General features: G+C 41.1%; 1 protein-coding gene across 9 annotated transcripts in view; it reads left to right on the top strand.

Annotated features, from left to right (window-relative positions):
* The window catches only part of ZC3H12C (zinc finger CCCH-type containing 12C), a 49,267-nt gene that overhangs the window by 12,207 nt on the left and 17,471 nt on the right, over positions 1-19,589 (top strand). For 8 of the 9 annotated variants that reach the window (XM_083609050.1, XM_083609045.1, XM_083609046.1 and 5 more), the window contains one exon: positions 17,489-18,252. In XM_083609050.1, the coding sequence (XP_083465176.1) occupies positions 17,561-18,252 (692 nt within the window). In that variant the 5' untranslated portion in view covers positions 17,489-17,560. Of the gene's footprint in view, positions 1-12,533; positions 12,772-17,488; positions 18,253-19,589 lie in introns of those variants that run through there. The other variant, XM_083609052.1, reaches the window with a different exon arrangement.

Genomic DNA, 19,589 nt, shown 5'->3' with positions numbered 1-19,589 from the left:
GGAAGCTGGCAAGTGTGAACTTTTTAAGAAGTACGGTTGAGTCGAGAACAGAAAAGAGAGGAATAGAAGGTGTACATAAATGCAAATATCTAATAAATATTCTGAATGTGATTTTGCATGCTCAGTTTTCTACAGAGAAACTTTATGATGTGCTGACAGTAAACAGATTATTCAACAAGACAAGGAAGTTTCCATGTAATCTTAAATATGTTGGGTAAATTGATCTTCAAATCAATTTTGGTTGAGAGAAATTTTCGACTATTAGAAGCAGCATAAATACAGTGCTAAAGCAGCAAAAATCAATTATCTAGGTCTTCAGGCAAAATTTGAATCAGAAAGAAATCTAATTTCCTACCTTAATTGATAATATTTTAGCATGTTTGACCATATTTAATAACTAGAACAGAAAAGCATATTAATTTTATGTGCTGTATAAGTTTCTGAAATATCTTCTCATAGCTAAAATAGTGAAACTGAAATATTTTCTGTATCCAGTCACTTCAGTTAGGGGTGCAGTCATGACCTCCCCATGTTAATGACTGAAGGGGTTGTGAAGGTGTGTTGGTAATTTACTGCTGTTGTTGAGACAAGGGTTGCCCATTGGGGTTGTGGCGCCAGTCGCCTTGGATACACGGGGTTCAAACCTCTGAAGATTCTGCAGCTACACCAAGCTGGGTCTGGTATAGTGAAAATGACAAGAAAAAGTGCTTCTCCAAACTCCACTTAGGATTGCTCTGAAAGTGAACCTTGTATGGTTCGAGTGTTGTATTCAGACTTGTACATGGAAATTACTCACTTTGGAATGCTTGTAAAAAAATTTAAAATATAGCATCTCAGTAGCATACACTACATTATTTAGATTTTAACAGCACAATCCAATGCATGTTAATTCACGAGCCAGTCCCATCGAGCTGAATGTTTTTGTGTTGTTGCCTACAGTCATAAATATATGATTTTGCATTCCTATTCATAAGAGAAGAAGAGAAAAGGACAGCTGGGAGTGAGGGGAGAGAAGCCCTGACAGAAGTTGTGAGGTTTGAACACAAGTTGGCAGGGCAATGTCTGTGCATGTTTAAGTGGCGTACAAGAAATACTTTATTGAAGGGCTCTCACCCTAATTAATATACACTCTTCATATTCTATTTTGTGATGGAAAATAGCAGGATAAAGTTTGGGAATCTGAATAAATCAGCAGAGATTTTGCAGATGATCTATTATTTTCTTTAATAGAAACTGATCATTATTCATAAAGTAAACTTTAACAAAGAGGCTTTTTGTATAATCTCCCATTTATACTCATTTGAAGTATTAGAATGGCAGGGGGCATATGTATAATTCAGAAAAATGTGCGTCTTCCCCACCACTTTAAGTCTGAGTTTGGTGAAGGTATTTCTAGACATCAGAAAGCTTAAATCTGAATTTATTTCAAAGGATATTTTCTACTCAAAAGTAAAAGTACATGTTGATTATAAAGGGTCACCGAATATATTTTTCACATTTGTTTGCTGAGGCGAGCTTACTTGGAGAAATGCCTTGACAGTTGTCTGACAGTTTTGCCCTGATCTAAAGGACTGACCGTATCTCATTGGACCTCTGAGACAACTCTTGGTTGAGAAATGGTCACTGCTACATTTATAGAATGTAGAAACAGTATGTTACAAACAAACTGTAAACAGATCAAGACATTGGCAGGATTATTGTAAAAAACCTGCAGTTTCAAAAATGTATATAAGAGAATAGATGATTAAAAGAATAAGTTAAGGCAATTTGGAGTATGCAGGATAGGTCGAAAACAAATGTAAGGAAATGCAGAAAGGGGAAGGGAGTCGAAATTGAAAATGTTAAAATTATGGTTAAATAATGGTTGTAACGTACAGTGGTACCTCTGGATTTGAACGGGATCTGTTCCGGAGCCCCATTCGCATCCTGAAGTAAACGTAAGACGCGACTGCGCGGGTCGCATTTCGCCGCTTCTGCGCATGATGTCATTTTGAGTGCCTGTGCATGCACGAGCGGCGAAACCTGGAAGTAACGTGCTCCATTACTTCTGGGTCACCACGGAGCACAACCTGAAAATATTCATCCCGAAGCTACTTCAACCCGAGGTATGACTATATATAAATGAAAATTATAAATAAAAAGAAAAAAGAAACAATATATACTTTCACCAGTGTATGTTCAGAACAGGTCCAGAGCAGCAGACGGTGTGCTGAATTTTGGTTCGCTAGACCTTCCTTCAAAACTCAGCTCTTGGTGTGGGCATGAACACTTACAAATATTATTGTGACATTATTACAAAATGTTATTGTTTTCCATGTTGAAATCTCTGTTTCCTGAATGAGCATCTATACTGCTGGATATTGTAACCCTTAAAGTTATTAGTTTGCACTAAATATGACTTCTACAACCTCAGATCATAACCTGAAACCTTAGGCATTCATTGCAGAATAATACTGGCGTAGAAACCCAGAGAGGCATTTGTTTGCCTGTCCTTGTGCACATGTAAGCATTCAAAGTAAGATAAGGCTAAGGCTGCAAACTTATGCACCCACTTTGAAGTATTTTCAGGTACTGAACAGGGGTGGAACAGAGTCAGCTTTTGGATCCTCTCAAGCCTGGTGCAGGTGTAACTAATCCCCCGCTCCATTGCAACCAGTGGCAAGAGGAGAATAAAGGGGGGATCTCTGCATGATGGGGAGGAGGTAAGTCATTATCCTCATTCTGTCCTGGCTAGTGCAAGCCAACAGGGCTTGGGATATGATGGAGACCCACATGTGTGAGTGAACAACAGAAGAATTGCCTGGATGCCTGGATTCAAAATGCAGGGCAAGCACACAGAGAGCCCCAGTAGCAGGGTATTAACCTCATAAAAATAAGCAGCACAGGACAGCGTTAGGAATATAGGTTGTTAAGCCTTTTTATCCTGTTCAGCTGCACACAACAGCTGATCTCTTTCTACCTCATGCAGCGAGCAAACCACACACTGTTAAGTAAGTTTAAAATTCTTTACTTACAGATTCAAGGTCTGTATCATACATTGTTCCATGCAACAGCAAGGATAATACAGTGGTACCTCGGGTTACATAGGCTTCAGGTTACAGACTCCGCTAACCCAGAAATAATACCTCGGGTTAAGAACTTTGCTTCAGGATAAGAACAGAAATTGTGCTCTGGCGGTGCGGGGGCAGCAGGAGGCCCCATTAGCTAAAGTGGTGCTTCAGGTTAAGAACAGTTTCGGGTTAAGAACAGACCTCCGGAACGAATTAAGTACTTAACCCGAGGTACCACTGTACAGGCAAAATAGCATTGGATAGAAAAGTCACTTCAAACATGTGATCTGGGCTTGGGAATAAGCGCAGACATGTCCTTCTCATGGCTTACATGATGCAGAGAGAGAGAGGAAGAAAAAATAAGCTTCACTTTCTCTCCAGAGGAGAGGGGGCATGATCTAACTGCGACTATCTAGCAATTACAACCATGTGGTTCTTAGCCCCTTCATGCACTGACTAGAAATTATGCATAGTTATGTTTGCAGTCTCCTACCCTGTTCACCTCAAATTTGCCTTTAGGGAGATACGGGATCTTCTGCAGCAAATGTGGCAGGAGGACACTAGGACAAGAGAGAACGGGAGTCGTGGAAGCAGAATCGCCTTGGTGCAGCATTGGATACAGCCAACTGTTCTTTCTGCAACCAAAAGCAACTTAAGAATTTTAAAATATTTTTTTCACTAGTGATTTTGTTACATAGGTAAAACTCTCAGCCTCAATTACTGTTCAGCTCTTTGTGTTTTGCAAGCTTCCGTTAGATGGGTTTGAATAAGAAGCGTGCTTTTGACTTCCTCCAACTAGAGGATGGTCGCAGAGGTGAACAGTAGTTTTGCCTCAGGGCCTGTTGATAAAAGCTGAGGTCATAGAAAATCTAGCTCCCTGCACAATACTAAAAAGGCAGTGGGGCCAGGGAGGGGAGGGGAGGGGAGAGTATTAAGGTTTCTCCTAAGGCAATCTGCTCTGGCTATTGTGAGAAGCATAATATTGGATTAGATGTGAATGTCGCTTGTGCTGCGTTTGCAGTGCCACTTACTGAAATAATTGAAATCTACCCAGTGACACTTGCTGCTTTGCTTCTAGAGAGCAGGTTTGTGTCTTTCTTTGTGGTTTATAAATTGTAAATTGATTTGGCGTGTCCCTCTTGTGTTAACTTTAAGATTCAGTCTTTGTCGAAACAAAAACATGCACGCCTAATAATTTAATCTAGGCCAAAACTTGCTTGTTTAAATACCTGGCGAGGCTTTTGACTGTTCTGGATGGAAATTTGAATTTGCTGGAAGTCCATTTGGCGACTGGCTGCCCAATGTTCTCAACAGAGAATACGATTTGAATTCCTCACGCTATAAATTAAAAGCGCACTGTTAAACATAAGGGTATTATCTAGAAACCATTTAACGCTGCCATATTTGTGTATAAATCAGATTAGCCCTGCTGAACTTGGTGAGACTTACTGATCCAATCCTAAAATTGTTGCAGCAACAAAGAATCACTTAAACTGGGGTGCATCAGCTGCTGCACCAGCAGTGTCACAAGCCGACGTCATAGTATCAGTGTTCTTCCTATGTTGCCAATCAACTGGTGCAGCCTATAAGTAGGAGCCCAATTTGTTTAGCCATTATTTTTGGCATCCACTTACCCCTCCCCTGGCAGTAATAATAAAAAGAACTGTGCCCCTCTGAGTTCTCTGCAGTTCAGGAGATGGGAGGGATGTTTTCTCTGCCTTTATGATAGGCTGTTGCAGGAGGGAGGCAGCAAAGCACTGCTTGTACCTTCTGCAAAAGCCCAGCCCACAGACAGAGAAACCACTCCTTTCCTTTCCGTGTTCAAGTGCAGAGAAACTGTCCACCTCTTGCCCAAGTTCTCTGCAGTAAATAGAGAATGTGGGAGTTGAGATATTTGCGCTAAGTGTGCAGGGAAGGGGCACTGGCCCAGGGTGCATGTGTGAGTGGCGGTCACTCTGGCAAACGACTTGTGGATACACATCCTTTTAGCAGTCTTCTAACACTGTGGGTTAAACCACAGAGCCTAGGGGTTGCCAATCAGAAGGTCGGCGGTTTGAATCCCCCAATGGGGTGAGCTCCCGTTGCTTGGTCCCTGCTCCTGCCAACCTAGCAGTTCAAAAGCACGTCAAAGTGCAAGTAGATAAATAGGTACCGCTCCAGCGGAAAGGTAAACAGCGTTTCTGTGTGCTGCTCTGGTTCGCCAGAAGCGGCTGAGTCATGCTGGCTACATGACCCGGAAGCTGTACACCGGCTCCCTCGGCCAATAAAAGGAGATGAGTGCCACAACCCCAGAGTCAGTCACGACTGGACCTAATAGTCAGGGGTCCCTTTACCTTTACCTTTAACTATTCTGTGACTTGGGAGCGGGGGATATCAAGGGCCAGATAGCTTTGTAGAATGTGGGTCATGTGTGACTAAAGTTTCCACCTGAATTGTAAGCTATTTTCTATACCCACAAAACAGTTTGCTGCCTATAACTGTATTATCAGTGTCAGGCATTTAGATGTTTTACCATGTGTGTGCCTATGTGAAAACATAGTTCCTGGTGGCTCCTTTGGTGGAAATGCATTTCTCAGATACGCCTGACAAGTGCCAGTATTTATACATGTCGGGTCCCCCAACACACACACAATCTGTATCATGATTAGAGAATGAAATAGCTAGTAACAATGATAGCTAAAAATGGAGGCCCACAATTATAGGCATGGAATCTCTAGGGTCAAATCACGCTAGGGACAAAAAACAGCCAGTGGTGATCACTGTCTTAATAGCCTCCTATGTTATCTGACTAGTAGCCATTCTCAGAAATGAATGCTAGATTGAGTGGACCTTAGACTGAGTTATCAAATTCTTAGGTGGTATATTAAAATCTTTATTATTCTTATACACACATCCCAATGTAATTCAGGGCAGAAGATGCAAGCTGGTGTATATATTTGTCAGTTTCTTTGTTTTGTTTGATTGTCCCAGCAAAAACAAACAGAGGAGAATCTCTGGTCCCTTGCAGAAGTGTGCATATCCACTCTGCAGGCCACTTTTTCCGATGACCTGGAGTAACCTCTTGCATTTCAGCATTGTGTTTTAAATATAGCAGTGGGATAATGGCTAGACTGCTCAGTTTGCTGGATCGGAAGGCTTTGGTGCAGAACTGGAGCTTTCTTTGTTCCATCTGCTCTGTGTACTTTCTGGTAATGCCATTATACCCTGCCACCAATGTGACAAGAGACCCACATTGTTTCCTGCTTAGGTTTCTTTGTTGTCCTTGATGTTTCCAGTAGGAAATCTAGTATACTAGTTAAAACTCTTAACATTAACGCTTTTACAGCATGATTTAATAAAATTGCACTAACATTTGTGTGTGTGTGTGTGTGTGTGTGTGTTGGCCATTGTCCAGGATCTCTAGGAAGAATTTAGAAATGACTCAGAGAAAGCTATCAAGACACATCTAAATAATATAGTAGCAATATGGTTTGTTAACTTTATCATATGCGCAAGTGTGCTGATTGTAAATCACCCACCCACATACTGCTCAGTTAAGATGTTACAGTACCCAATTGGAGAACCATGGTGCGGAGATCATGAAGCATGTGCTTTCTCTCCTTCTTCCCCTTTCGTGTGAAAGTTCATTGTTGTTTCCATGGCTTGTGTTAATCTTCGTTTCCTGCAACACCTGACTCAAAACGAAACAGCGTTATGTGTTAGCTTTAGAATTTCCTCCAAATCAGGCATGTTTAGCCTGGAGAAGAGGAGGTTAAGGGGTGATATGATAGCCATGTTCAAATATATAAAAGGATGTCACATAGAGGAGGGAGAAAGGTTGTTTTCTGCTGCTCCAGAGAAGCGGACACGGAGCAATGGATCCAAACTACAAGAAAGAATATTCCACCTAAACATTAGGAAGAACTTACTGACAGTAAGAGCTGTTCGACAGTGGAATTTGCTGCCAAGGAGTGTAGTGGAGTCTCCTTCTTTGGAGGTCTTTAAGCAGAGGCTTGACAACCATATGTCAGGAGTGCTCTGATGGTGTTTCCTGCTTGGCAGGGGGTTGGACTCGATGGCCCTTGTGGTCTCTTCCAACTCTATGATTCTATGATTCTATGATTCTAAATCATGGTTTGAAGTGGGCTTGAAACCATACTTTTGATGGAGCCTCATTTAGCCCTTCAGTGTAGCTTGCACAGTTTAGATGTCGCAGCAAAGTATAGTTATCGCGAACCATGGAGGAAGGGGAAAGGCAGAATGCATGAGCCTGCATGCATATCTGTAATCTCCAGCCTATAGTTGCAAGATTTTATATTGTTATGCCCAAAATGAGCCGCTGGCCGAAACGTTCCGAATTTGATCCAGCATGGCATTACATACCCAAAGGCAATAAAAAAATTGAACTATGAACTCCTTCTTTCCTTCTGATTTCCTCAATTTGCAATTCCTGGGCCCTTTAAGAGCTGGGACTGAAATCCCGTTTGGAAGTTTGGGCTCATCTTGTCATGGGCTTATACCATCCAACCATTTAGTTAATTGACAAAGGGAGTGGAACAAGCAACTGGAGGCATGACCTGAGAGATCTTATAAGCCTCATCATCAAGGCCAGCAGTCTCCAGAGCAGGATCAAGCATGTCCATTGCTGAATGGGAAATACAGTTTCCAGTGCAGCCTTGTGTTCAGTGGATTAGAGGGGGACCATAGCTTAATGGTGGGGTACATACTTCACAGGCATAAGGTCCCAGGTGCAGTCCCTACCACCTTTAGTTAAAAAGATAATTGATTAGCCTGTGGCACAAAAGACACTAATGAGAGTCACTGTATGGCAACAGTGGGTTAGGTCACTGGTCTTCAGCCTTGATCCGAGATGGGTCTCCAAATTCATGTTTGGGTTAAGAGTGGGTTCTGGGTCTGAAAAGTTAGAAGTCTACTGTTCTAGGCAGACAATTGGTCTGCAAAGCTACTGTTACTAGCCAGTCATTTCTGCCTCTCATAAAGTACCGTATTTTTCGCTCTACACACCAGACCACAAGACGCACCTAGTTTTTGGAGGAGGAAAACAAGAAAAAAAATATTCTGAATCTCAGAAGCCAGAACAGCAAGAGGGATCGCTGTGCAATGAAAGCAGCAATCCCTCTCGCTGTTCTGGCTTCTGTGATAGCTGCACAGCCTGCATTCGCTCCATAAGACACACACACATTTCCCCTTACTTTTTAGGAGGGAAAAAGTGAGTCTTATAGAGCAAAAAATACAGTAAATTTGCTTGGGGTAGGATGGGCAGGAAGGCAGAGGGTGAAATCTCCTGGTCCTTTGTCTCTCTGGGCTTTTAAAGAGCTCTTAAACAGACCCTGAGTTGCTGTTTGTTTGTTTCTTTGTTTGTTTGGAAAGTAATGCTAATTAGAAGGTAAATCAAGGGGACCTCATCACTAGAATAATCTTGTGAACTATGAATATTCAGGGATAGATTGTTTTAGAATGAAGCATTTGGAATCCTGTAACTGACGTGCTTTTAGAACCACCGCCACTCCAGCCGTTATTAGAGTTGCATGACAAACATTTCCAGTAACTTAAATCAAGCATAAATAAATAAAGCTATATTTTATTTTATTTTTGTAAAAGGTACATAATCTCTGCAAAATGCTGTTTACAAGAGTCCTGTGGCATCTGAAAGATGCATATATTTATTGTCACATTAAGATGCAGTGGTCTAGAGCTCAATCTGTAAGATGCAATGAATCAGATATGCACACGTGTGGAATAATAGTAAAAGGAATGATTTCTGTACGTGATTAACTTTGTATTCAATGTATACAATACTGTTAGCCTAGTCTTCGGAACAAGGATGAATGTGTGTAAATATATTTCATTGAGTCTTTAAGTATACTCCCAGAGGTAGTGTGTATATATAAAAATGCAATCTAATTTTATTTTATTTTCTAAAGTATACTCCCAGATGTCTTTGCAGTTGACAAGATTTATTCATTATATTTATGACAAGCCTTTCCTTCAAGGAGCTCAAGGTGGTTCTCCCCCCCTCCCCATTTTGTCTTCACAACAACCCTGTGAGGTAGGTTAGACTGGAAGATGGTGACGGACCCAAGGTCACCAGTGTGATTCAGGGCTGAGCAAGGATTTGAACCCACTCTTGCGGGTCCTAGTTTGACATTCTAACCACTATGCTTGTCTGTCAGCCTTTCTATCACTCCAAAGTAAGCAGTTCATCAATTTTATGTTATTTCAAGTACTTCTTCCCTCGCTCCCCTTGAATGTAATTCTAAGGATGGTTTTCAAAAATTTAAACACCACAATATGCACAGTAACAATGGCCCAGATTCAACTGACCCAGCGCACCAGCAGAGGGCAGTGTAAGAGCTTCTGCTAGCACGGTAGGGCTCCCCCCCCCCCCCCCGCCAAGCACCCATAGCTCCCTCAAATTCATAGAATTGGAAGGGACCCTGGAAGTCATCTAGTCCAACCCTCTGCAATACAGGGACCTCAACTAGATCATGCATGACAGATGGCCATCCAATCTCTGCTTAAAAACTCCCAAGAAAGGAGAGTCCACAACCTCCCGAAGGAGACTGTTCCACTGTTGAACAGCTCTTACTGTCAGAAAATTCTTCCTGGTGTTTAGTCGGAATCTGCTTTCTTGTAACTTGAATCCATTGGTCCAAGTCCAAGAGAAAACAAGTTTGCTTCATCCTCCATGTGACAGACCTTCAGTTTTTGAAGATGACGATCATCTCAGTCTCCTCTTTTCCAGGCTAAACATACCCAGCACTCCTTCATCTGTTCCTCGTAACGCTTGGTTTCCAGACCCTTGATCATCTGGGTTGCCCTCCTCTGCACACGTTCCAGCTTGTCAATATCCTTCTTAAATTGTGGCGCCCAGAACTGGACACAGTATTCCAGTTGTGGTCTGACCAAGACAGAATAGAGTGGTACTATTACTTCCCTTGATCTGGACACAATGCAGATAGAATGCAGAATAGCATTAGCTTCTTTTACTGCTGCATCACACTGTTGAATCATATTAAGCTTGTTGTCTACTAAGGCCCCTAGATCCTTTTCACATGTACCGTTGGCAGTCCAGGTGGCCCCCATCTTATATTTGTGCATCTGGTTCTTCCTTCCTTAGTGTAGAACCTTACATTTGTACCCACTGAAATAAATTTTGTTAGTTTTGGCCCAATCTCTTAAGGATATCTTGAATCCTGATTCTGTCTTCTGTGGCATTGGCTACCCCTCCCTGTTTGGTGTCGCCTGCAAATTTGATGAGCATCCCCTCAATTCCTCCATCCAAGTCTTTTGTAAAGATGTTGAACAACAATGAGCCCGGGAAAGAACCCTGTGATACCCCTAAGCAGAAATGATTGCAGTAGTGGAACCAGCAAAAGACCGTGATACTGAATTCCTCCCAATAACTGGATATGCTGCATTTTCTCAGGTGCAAAACACATTTCCTTTAGTTTCTAAGAGCACTGTTGAACTGTTCTGTTGTTCACACATGGAGAGGTAAGCAGGCCTATGAAAAGCAACTAGAAACTACTACACCAGAACAGTGATTCTGCTAGGACTATAAAGGTTTTTGCAGCTAGGTAAAACAGACTGGGATCCCTCATTTCACCTACAGATGTTTTTAATACGCTTAACATTATCCAATACCAGTAACTGAGGTAGTCTAAATACCACAGCAGGGACTGATTAGCTTTTTCAGATCACTGCCTTTATTTGCTGTTTGCAAAGAAGCTTAATCCAGTGCTGGCGACCAGGCTTCCTGCTGTGGTTTGAGGTAGTATTCTCTTATTCTTTGTATCCATAGTGGCAGAAATTAGAGAGGGGGACTCCTGCTCCTGATTGAAAACCTCAAAATAGTCAATGACAGTCTCAGGATCTGGGCGATTTTCTTTTCCTGGATCATTTAAAATATATTGGTTGGTTGGTTAGTTAGTTGTGAATTTGTTCACTGCCACCACTACTACCAGAGAGAGTACATACAACAGTGCCTATAGAAATGGATTCTGAAGTTTGAGATCTATAACTGTGAAGAAATGGAAGAGTTGCATATATTACATTGCATTGGATTGCATTGTATATGCAATAATTCATATTTTTATTTTGAATTTTTTATGATTCAACATTTAGCTGATTTTAATGAACGAGACCTCACAGTAAAAAAAATATCATTTTATCTCTTTCAGTTAAGCACCAATCATTATTTTTCTGTTGATCTCCTGTGCCTGCAGGGATAAGCAAAAGGTTATTTACAATTTTCAGAATTTATGTCTCTGTAGCATAGTGTGTTCTTAAATCCCATGCAGGAGGGTAAAAACTACAAGGTTCTTTTGAACGAAACTCCCCTTGAAGGAGTTGCTGTACTTGTCATTGCCCTTGTCATTCACACGTTCTGAATGTCAAAAACGAGTAGACGGTCACATCAAAACAGCATGTTGAATTTTGACTGTTACTTCTCTTACAGGCGTAGAGGATTTTAACCAACGGTGCCCTTCCATTTACGAAAGGTACTTCTGTCATCAAGGGGGGGGTAATTTTTGCAAATTCCCACTTCTCCTCGTAGCCCCCTGTGCAACCTCTCCATCTTTTCCAGAAGGTTTGGGGACCCATGGGAGGTGGTGTGAGGGGAAGAGGGAATAAGCAAAAAATTGCCTCTTTCCTCCTTCCACTGTCTGAAACCTCCACTGGATCAAATTCGAGGGGACACTGTTGGATAAAACCCATTAAACGTTATGAAGCCCACTAAGCAAACTCACTGTAGTATTATCTCCCCCTCCTCGAATGTTTCTTTATTTCCACATGCTGTTAGAAATTTCCTAACATAGAGACTGCAAAAAGTGGCGCTTGGTTTTCACGTTTGTCAGCTCCTGGTTCCATTGCTACTCGGATGCACCTAACCTCATGCGCGTTGCAGTTATGTAGGTTTTTCAAGAAACCACACAAACAAATGCTTCAGGAAATCGAACACTTTGGTGAGTAATTCCGCACATAAATACTCTGAGTGCTTTTCCCACTGCCTGTTTGATTTTACTTTTTCTTTTCTTTTTTACTTTTCTTTTTTAAGCCGGAGAAGAATGCAGGTATAATTGTGCGGCTGTTCTGGGTACTGTTGCGCTCCCCCGCCCCCCCGCCCCCAATAATAGAACCGAAATGTCCTTTATGATCGGCGTGGGCTGTGTTTTTTGTTTTGAGCTCTTCTAGTCGAACCTTGCAACTTTTACTATATAAAAAATAATTCCCTTTCTTTGTTTCGTGAATTAGAAACAATGAGGAAAAGCTGAAGTCTGCCCAGGCCAGGTGTTTCTTGTTGGCAGCCTGCTCCCTAATCACTCTGGCTCTCATACAGCAGCTGCCTGCTAGTCTCTTTTGTATGGCCTATTGTTGCTGCACACCCCTTGTTAATACACATGCTGCCCGGGGCAGACCCTGAGAATGACATCAACTTGCTTCTCTTAGAAACCTACAAACCTGACGCAGGGTGGGGAGTCTTTTCCTTGCATCTGCCTGGCCAACTAATTGTCAGCCTTTCCCGGCCTCCGATTGGCTGCTGTTCTGCTCGGTAATAGGTTAAGCAAAGACATTGCTGTTCCATCTGGTCAACCATTCATTGTTCTGCTTGCCTGCCTGGAAGTTTGCAGCTGAAATCGTGTTAAGGAGTTGCTTCTGGACCTGCTGCAAAAAAAAAATATTGCCTGCCTCAATATCTCTGTACTTTACAGTTAACGTAAGTATATGGACTTGCCTTTGCCAGGGATTAAACGCTTTTACTCCTTTTGACCCATCAGTATGGTCCTAAATAAAAGAAGCACAATATGTGTAAGGGATTTTTTTTTGGGGGGGGGGAGTTGTAAAAGCTGCAATCCCCCCCTTCAAAAAAAATGGCATTTGAAAAATGTGTTATTTTAAATCTCATTCATTCAAGTGAAGAAATGTAAGAGAAATAAGAGTGGCACATTACCAGAAGCTTGTACATAGCTAGTGGATAATAAAAAAAATTCATTAGAAATGAATTTGATTATTTTTTGGTAGCATTTGGCTGACTCGATAAACGTTATCCTTGGTAAAAATGAGCAGCTGGAAGAACACCAGTTACCTGTGTTGAAAGGATGGTTTTGTGATAAATTAACCTTCATGTGACAACATAAATTATTTTATGGTCAAAGAATTTAGTCCAGTTTCATGAAGGTGCAGGGAGGATGTAGAGTATGTGTGAGTGTCTCATATATATTGTGTGTGTGTTGAATTTTTTTCGGGTGGTTTTGATTTGCTGTTCAGCCTGTTTTATATTTTGGGCTCAGATTCTAGGCTGAAGAACACTTTTAACACTTTAATCTTTGAGCCAATGCCAGAGTTCCTCTAGGGGGGGCGAGGAGAGATATCTTCCTGGGAGGGGACACCTGAAAGGGTTAAAAAGAGGTTTGCATTTCTACCAAATGCCCTATTGTGTGAACATATGCATAAGTCTATTGAAAGTTTTCAGAAGATGGGCAGGCCACCAGTTGCTGGTCTCCTGCAGTTCCAGTAGACATCTGTTGCCCTAGAGCATTAACCAATCTGTTCAACGGGACATCCTTCCTTTGTTAGAGTGAGGGCTGTTGTCTGCATCACTCTCTGAAATACAATGGTAATTAAATACATAAAGTCGTGCAGCAGATATTTATTACATATTTATTTTTTTGATTTGCATTGTTACTATGTCTTGGCTATTTTAATAATGCATAACCTGAGCGATCCCTCCTTTCCCCAGCAAAACATATCATTTAAAGTATACTAATATTCTTAGCGTTGTTTATTAGTGGGAACATTTACTGCTGAAAAGCAATAGACAAGCCAGGCAGTTATGGCACATATTTCCATGAACTTACTTGATGTTGTTACTTTCCAACATACTGATTAGCACTTGCCTTTCTTGACTCAAGAGGCAAAAATGTAAATAAAACCCGGTAACTGGGCTTAAATTTTAAGTAATCATTTTAGTGCACATCCCTGTGAATTCAATTCAGGATTTCAGTTTATCCCAATAAGGCCACTTTCAAGATGTGACTGGACAAGTGCTCCCCTGCTTTTCAGTATATGGGCAATTGACCCCACTGCATTCATTTGTGACTTAAGGTTTCATTGGAGGTAATATACATATATATCATATAATGCATCAGAAATTGTTTCCAAAGACTAACATCTTAGGGAGGTGCAGCTGCAAATTTCTTGTGTAAAGTTACAGCTGCAGATTTCTTGGAAGAGATAAAATACACAGCTGTGGAATAGAGATGTACCAGTGGGATTGCTGTTTGGGAAATAGAAGCCATGGCATCATTAAGTTTTATTTGCAGTGGACTCTCAATAGATAACTACCTTAAGGCTATAATGCGTAGCACTTCCTAGTAAATCCCTTTGAAATCAGTGGAGCATACTTCTGAGTAAACATGTGCAGGCTTCTGCTGCACAAAAGGGGTTGTTCTTAATGTCAGAATAAAATGCTATGCTTTTCTATTTATGTTGGTTTGTTAGCTGTTGATCAGTACTTATCTCCTCAAAAAAATGTTCCAAAGTGTCTGAGTACAAGCATGTTGTCCATTATATTTCCTTAGTTCTGTTGTCAAATGTGTTACTAGTATGATTTGGAGGTATATTAAGCATACAGTTGCACGTTAATTGTAAAAAGCCCTCTTTGTAATGCCTGGATGGAGATATATGACTTGTATGCAATGGCTGAATTTGTAAATGCCATGCTCTTTCCTCATTTAGTAGCCATTTCACATTCTCTTAGAAAGTTTCCAAATGCTGAAAATTCCAGCGAAAGTTTATTTCTAAAATAGGCTTCCTTTTCTGGTCCGCATCTCTTAACTGACTTTACTCTGGATCAGACGAAAAATGCTTACACCTTAAATGGGTTACAATGGAAACCAATGGTAGTTGCTTCCAGGTGATGTTATTTTCAGTGCCCAGGAAGCATTTTGCAGCGCATGGGTTTGGCGAGTGAGCCATTATCTGAGTGTATTACTATTGCGATACATGAGCCAACCTAAACTTTTTTCCAGCCAATCTTAAAAGTGTTGCCCATTAAATATACTTCCTCCAGTCTGAGCAGATTGCAGGGTTTATGGAACAATGATGTCGGAGCTTCCAGATTGGTTTGGCAGCTGCATTGTTCTCCGAGGGTATACCAGACGCACTTAAGTCCCCGTCTTTTTTTTGTAGGCTTTGTTCATACCAAATTATTCTTGCACTCTGCTAGCATTCATGATGGCTTGTTAAAGGAGCGCATCCTAGCAACGAAAGGCCGGTTGCTAAGCAACATAGCTTTCCATAGGTTTTTCTTGTTTAAGATACTTTTTGGTGGTAGTTTTATGAAGGCCGCCAAAGTGTGGGTTTTGAACTGTATTCTTTCATTAGGATACTGTTGTGATTTGTTAGAGGCAATGGGGCTACGAGTGAATTGCAGCAGTTAGTAAATCACAACGTTGTTCAGCTCGGCTTCCTGAATTCACCATGTATTTGTACTGCAGCACTGTCTGAATGAACCTGGAGATCGTTATTTTTATAAAGTCAAGCCTGTTAGGGCTTATCAACATTGATATCCTCTTAACAGGTATTATTGCAGTTGTGCATCCATTAAACAAAATTAAGAATTCCAAGAAAATGGGGGGGAAAGTTATTTTTGTAAGATTAAAACAGATTGGACAGTAAAAATGCTTTTGTCTTTTTAAATGAGAAACTGTATATTTAGGATGGAAAACTTTGCTTTATTAACCACCATGATGCAACTTTTAGAACTAATTTTTAAAAGCTGGTGAGAAGCATCTATGAAGGACTTTGAGAGGAGAGGGGACAAAGAAATATTGGGGGTAAAAATGAATTCTGAAATGCGAACAAATTGTGCATCTTGTTTATTTTAATTATAACTGTTTGGATTCTCCCCCTAAAAAAAAATCCTCTAAATTACATAGATTGTGAGTCCTTTGGGGACAGAAATGTATGGTGATTTTAAAATTACTGTTACCCATCCTGAGTTTTCAGAAGATGGGCTATACCTTTTAAAATATGTCATCCTTTGGAACTCATTTTTAGACAGCAATTTCCCAGCTTTGTGTTATGATAATAAAAATAAATTTCTTCTCTATTATTGGCCTCAATCCACAGGCTGTTGTATGTGAAGATTTCCTGTGCCAAACAGATGGTAGGTACTATCAAGCATGGAAGTGTTAGTCACCTGTTGAGGAGAGAGGGAGTTCCTGGAATAAGTGCTGTTGCCCTCTCTCTCTCTCTCTCTCTCTCTCTCTCTCTCTCACACACACACACACACAGAGAGAGAGAGAGAGAGAGCGTGCACATATCCAGTAGCTCTGGTTACAAGGATTTTCTCCACACAGCACACGGGACTTCATCTGGAAGAATAGTCACCAAGCCCAAACTTCCTTTGCACTTATTGCCACATAAATGGCGTTATACTTTTAAAGAGGGTCCATTTTAAAGCAATCAGCGTGCATAGATGCTTGTGTATTCAAACATCCCATCCGTTGTATCAGGTGGGATGGGCACACAGTGTCTTGATGTCTGCAGTCCTGTTCCATCTTGTGTACAGAGTTGAAGCCTTTTGTTGACTACTTGCTAAAATAAATGAAGATTTCACAGCAGCTCTTGGAATTGCAGCCTTCTTAACCACTGGTTTGGCTTTATTCCCAAATATTCCCGGCTTGAAGTGCTGTAGGTTTAGACTTCCTGGTGTGTTTAAATCATCAAATGTTGACTTACTGCGGAAGGCAGTATTTTTCTGACAGTGGTAATTGTTCTGCTTTTGTATTAGAATTCTTACTTAAAAACAAAGTTAAAAGAAAATACAGGTAAAATGTCTTGTTTCCTTGCTTTGTGGCTTGAGACATCTGGAATTTTGTGAACACTGGGCATCCTTGATATTCCACCTGTAGTTTTTGCCTGCTCTACTCTTGTGCCTATTGCTTTCTCCTGAACCATAGTCTAGATCTTGTCGGTTAATATAGCATGAATGCTCAAAATAACTTCAACACTCTAAATGTTGAACACTCTAATCTAAATGTTTAGTAAATTCTGTCTCACTGGTAATATGTCGTAAGGATTTTGAGTCCTCTTGATTTAAAGTCCATTATGATTGAGCTGTCACATTGTTGAAACAAAAGAGCTTTATTGACTTGGGGCCTTGACATCTGCTTGAAAACCTTTACAAGGGTCAAAGGCCAGCACTAGTTTGGCCAAACTCATTTTGGAACCTTGACAATTTAATATTTGCCTGTGATACAAGTATGTATTGGATCTTTCACAGAGCTGAGTTCCAAATAGATCTCATCAGGAGGTGATTAAAAGAGAGTGATTTGAATCTCCCTTTAGGAAGGCAAAAATCTAAATCTTAAGACAAGTTCCAAATGGAAAGAAAATCCCTAGTTCTAACGTTATTATTTCTTCTTTAGGAAAACAGGATACTTTATATCCCGGAATACAGGAAAACCAACAAAGTGGAGTCAAGTACATGCAGCAGCTTCATGGGCTTGAAGGATCACTTGAGGCATGACCTAGGCCACCTCTATGAGGACAGCACTGAGACTCAAATAAGTGCCATTGCACCTTGGTCAATGGTAGAGAAACCAACCATGGATAAAGTTAACTCTAGGAAGGAGGATGCTAACAAGGAGACTTCTGAAGAAACTGGAAGCTCCAGTTGTGATTCTGAGGAGAGCACAAATTCCGATAATGAATTGGAACGACCAGCTATAACTGGACCAGAATCATGCTTCTTACCTAAGACTCACAGACTACTGTGCAGGTCTCCTTGCTTAGAACCGCATATATTAAAGCGCAATGAAATCTTGCAAGACATTAAGCTGGAGGAAGCTCAGATAGGGTCTAAAGAACTGAAGAAACCTCCTGACGTGGTGAAAGAGTATCAAACCAAACTGGAGTTTGCACTTAAGTTAGGTTATTCTGAGGAACAGGTTCAACTTGTCCTGAATAAGCTGGGTACTGATGCTTTAATCAATGATATATTGGGAGAACTTGTCAAACTTGGAAATAAAACTGAGACGGATCAGAGTGTAAGTAACATTAACGCTAGCATAATGCGAGAAGCATCTTCTGTTGAGTCTCAGAGATCTGACTCCCCGCTTCCGGAAGATGTGCCCGTGGATGGTGATAACCTCAGACCTATAGTTATTGATGGCAGCAATGTGGCAATGAGGTATGTTACAGTGGAATGATAGCCATTGTGTTTTGGGGTTTGAGTTATAACAGGTGAGCATATTACTGCCCTTCTGTTACTTGTGATGTTACATGATCAGGGGTAATCAATGTGGTGCTTTCCAAATGGTGTTGCATTACAGTTCCCCTCATCCCAGACGATCAGCCATGCTAACCGGGGTTGATGGGAGTTGGTGCTCTGACAAACGCGGGTCCCTTCTTCCAGCTCTGATTCTAACATCTGCACTGCTTTGGCTACCCCTGCATATAGGTAGACTGCCAGCCTAGCAGTGTGAAAGCACACTAGTGCAAGTAGATAAATAGGTACCACTGTGGTGGGAAGGTAAATGATGTTTCCATGTGCTCTGGCTTCCATCACAGTGTTCCGTTGCGCCAGAAGCGGTTGAGTCATGCTGGCCACATGACACGGAAAGCTGTCTGTGGACAAACACCGGCTCCCTCAGCCTGAAAGCGAGATGAGCACCACACCCCATAGTTGCCTTTGATTGAACTTAACCGTCCAGGGGTCCTTTGCCTTTTTTTACTTTTACCTATAGGTAGAGTATAATCTACTCAAAATAGTTCCCCCATCAAGTAAGAAGCAAACAGAATAGTAAGCAAACATTTACATTGCTAAATCACAATATGCACCATTAGTTCATGAACTTGAGCTACAACCTGTTAAAAAGAGTTTAAAATTCCAATGATAAAACTTACTGAAAAATATGAGAGGTTACCGAGTCCTTCATCAACTTCAATGTCACAGTAGCAAACAAAAGCTTGGTGCAAAGCATACTATTAGCAGTGCACAGGAGATTTCCTCAAATATTTAGACTATACACACGTTCTGTAGAAGGGAAAAATAAAAATTTTGTTACTGTTGTCTCACAAGATTAGTCACAGATTTCCAAAAACACAACAGTAGCAATAAAACTCAATCCTATACACATTTAGGGGGAAAAACCTACCTCCTGAACTACCAAGGGCTTCTAAAACATTCAGGAGACTTAGACTGCAATCATTTTCTCACTTATTTGGGAGCAGGCCCCATTTAATTCAGCACAACGTACTTCTGGGTGGACATGTATAGAGTTGCAGTGTGAAAAATGCCTAAATGGTTAATGGCTGGAGAGATATACCGCTTGAGAAAGCATAAGGGAAGCTGTATTTCACTATAGAGAGTAGCCATTCTCTCTGAGATGGTTATTTTGAATCCCCCTTGTGTTGGAAAGCCGTACATGTTTAACCAGAGAACTTGCTTTCCCTTTCCATGGGAAAGTGTATTCAGAACTGAGGAAGAGATTCCCTTGGTTTCAGCACTAGAACTCTTGGGCATTC

Source organism: Podarcis filfolensis, assembly GCF_964270895.1.
Source record: "Podarcis filfolensis genome assembly, chromosome: 4".
In the NCBI taxonomy this organism is placed as follows: Eukaryota; Metazoa; Chordata; class Lepidosauria; order Squamata; family Lacertidae; genus Podarcis; species Podarcis filfolensis.
The sequence above is the reverse complement of the archived record's forward strand: the minus strand, read 5'-3'. Positions and strand labels throughout refer to the sequence as shown.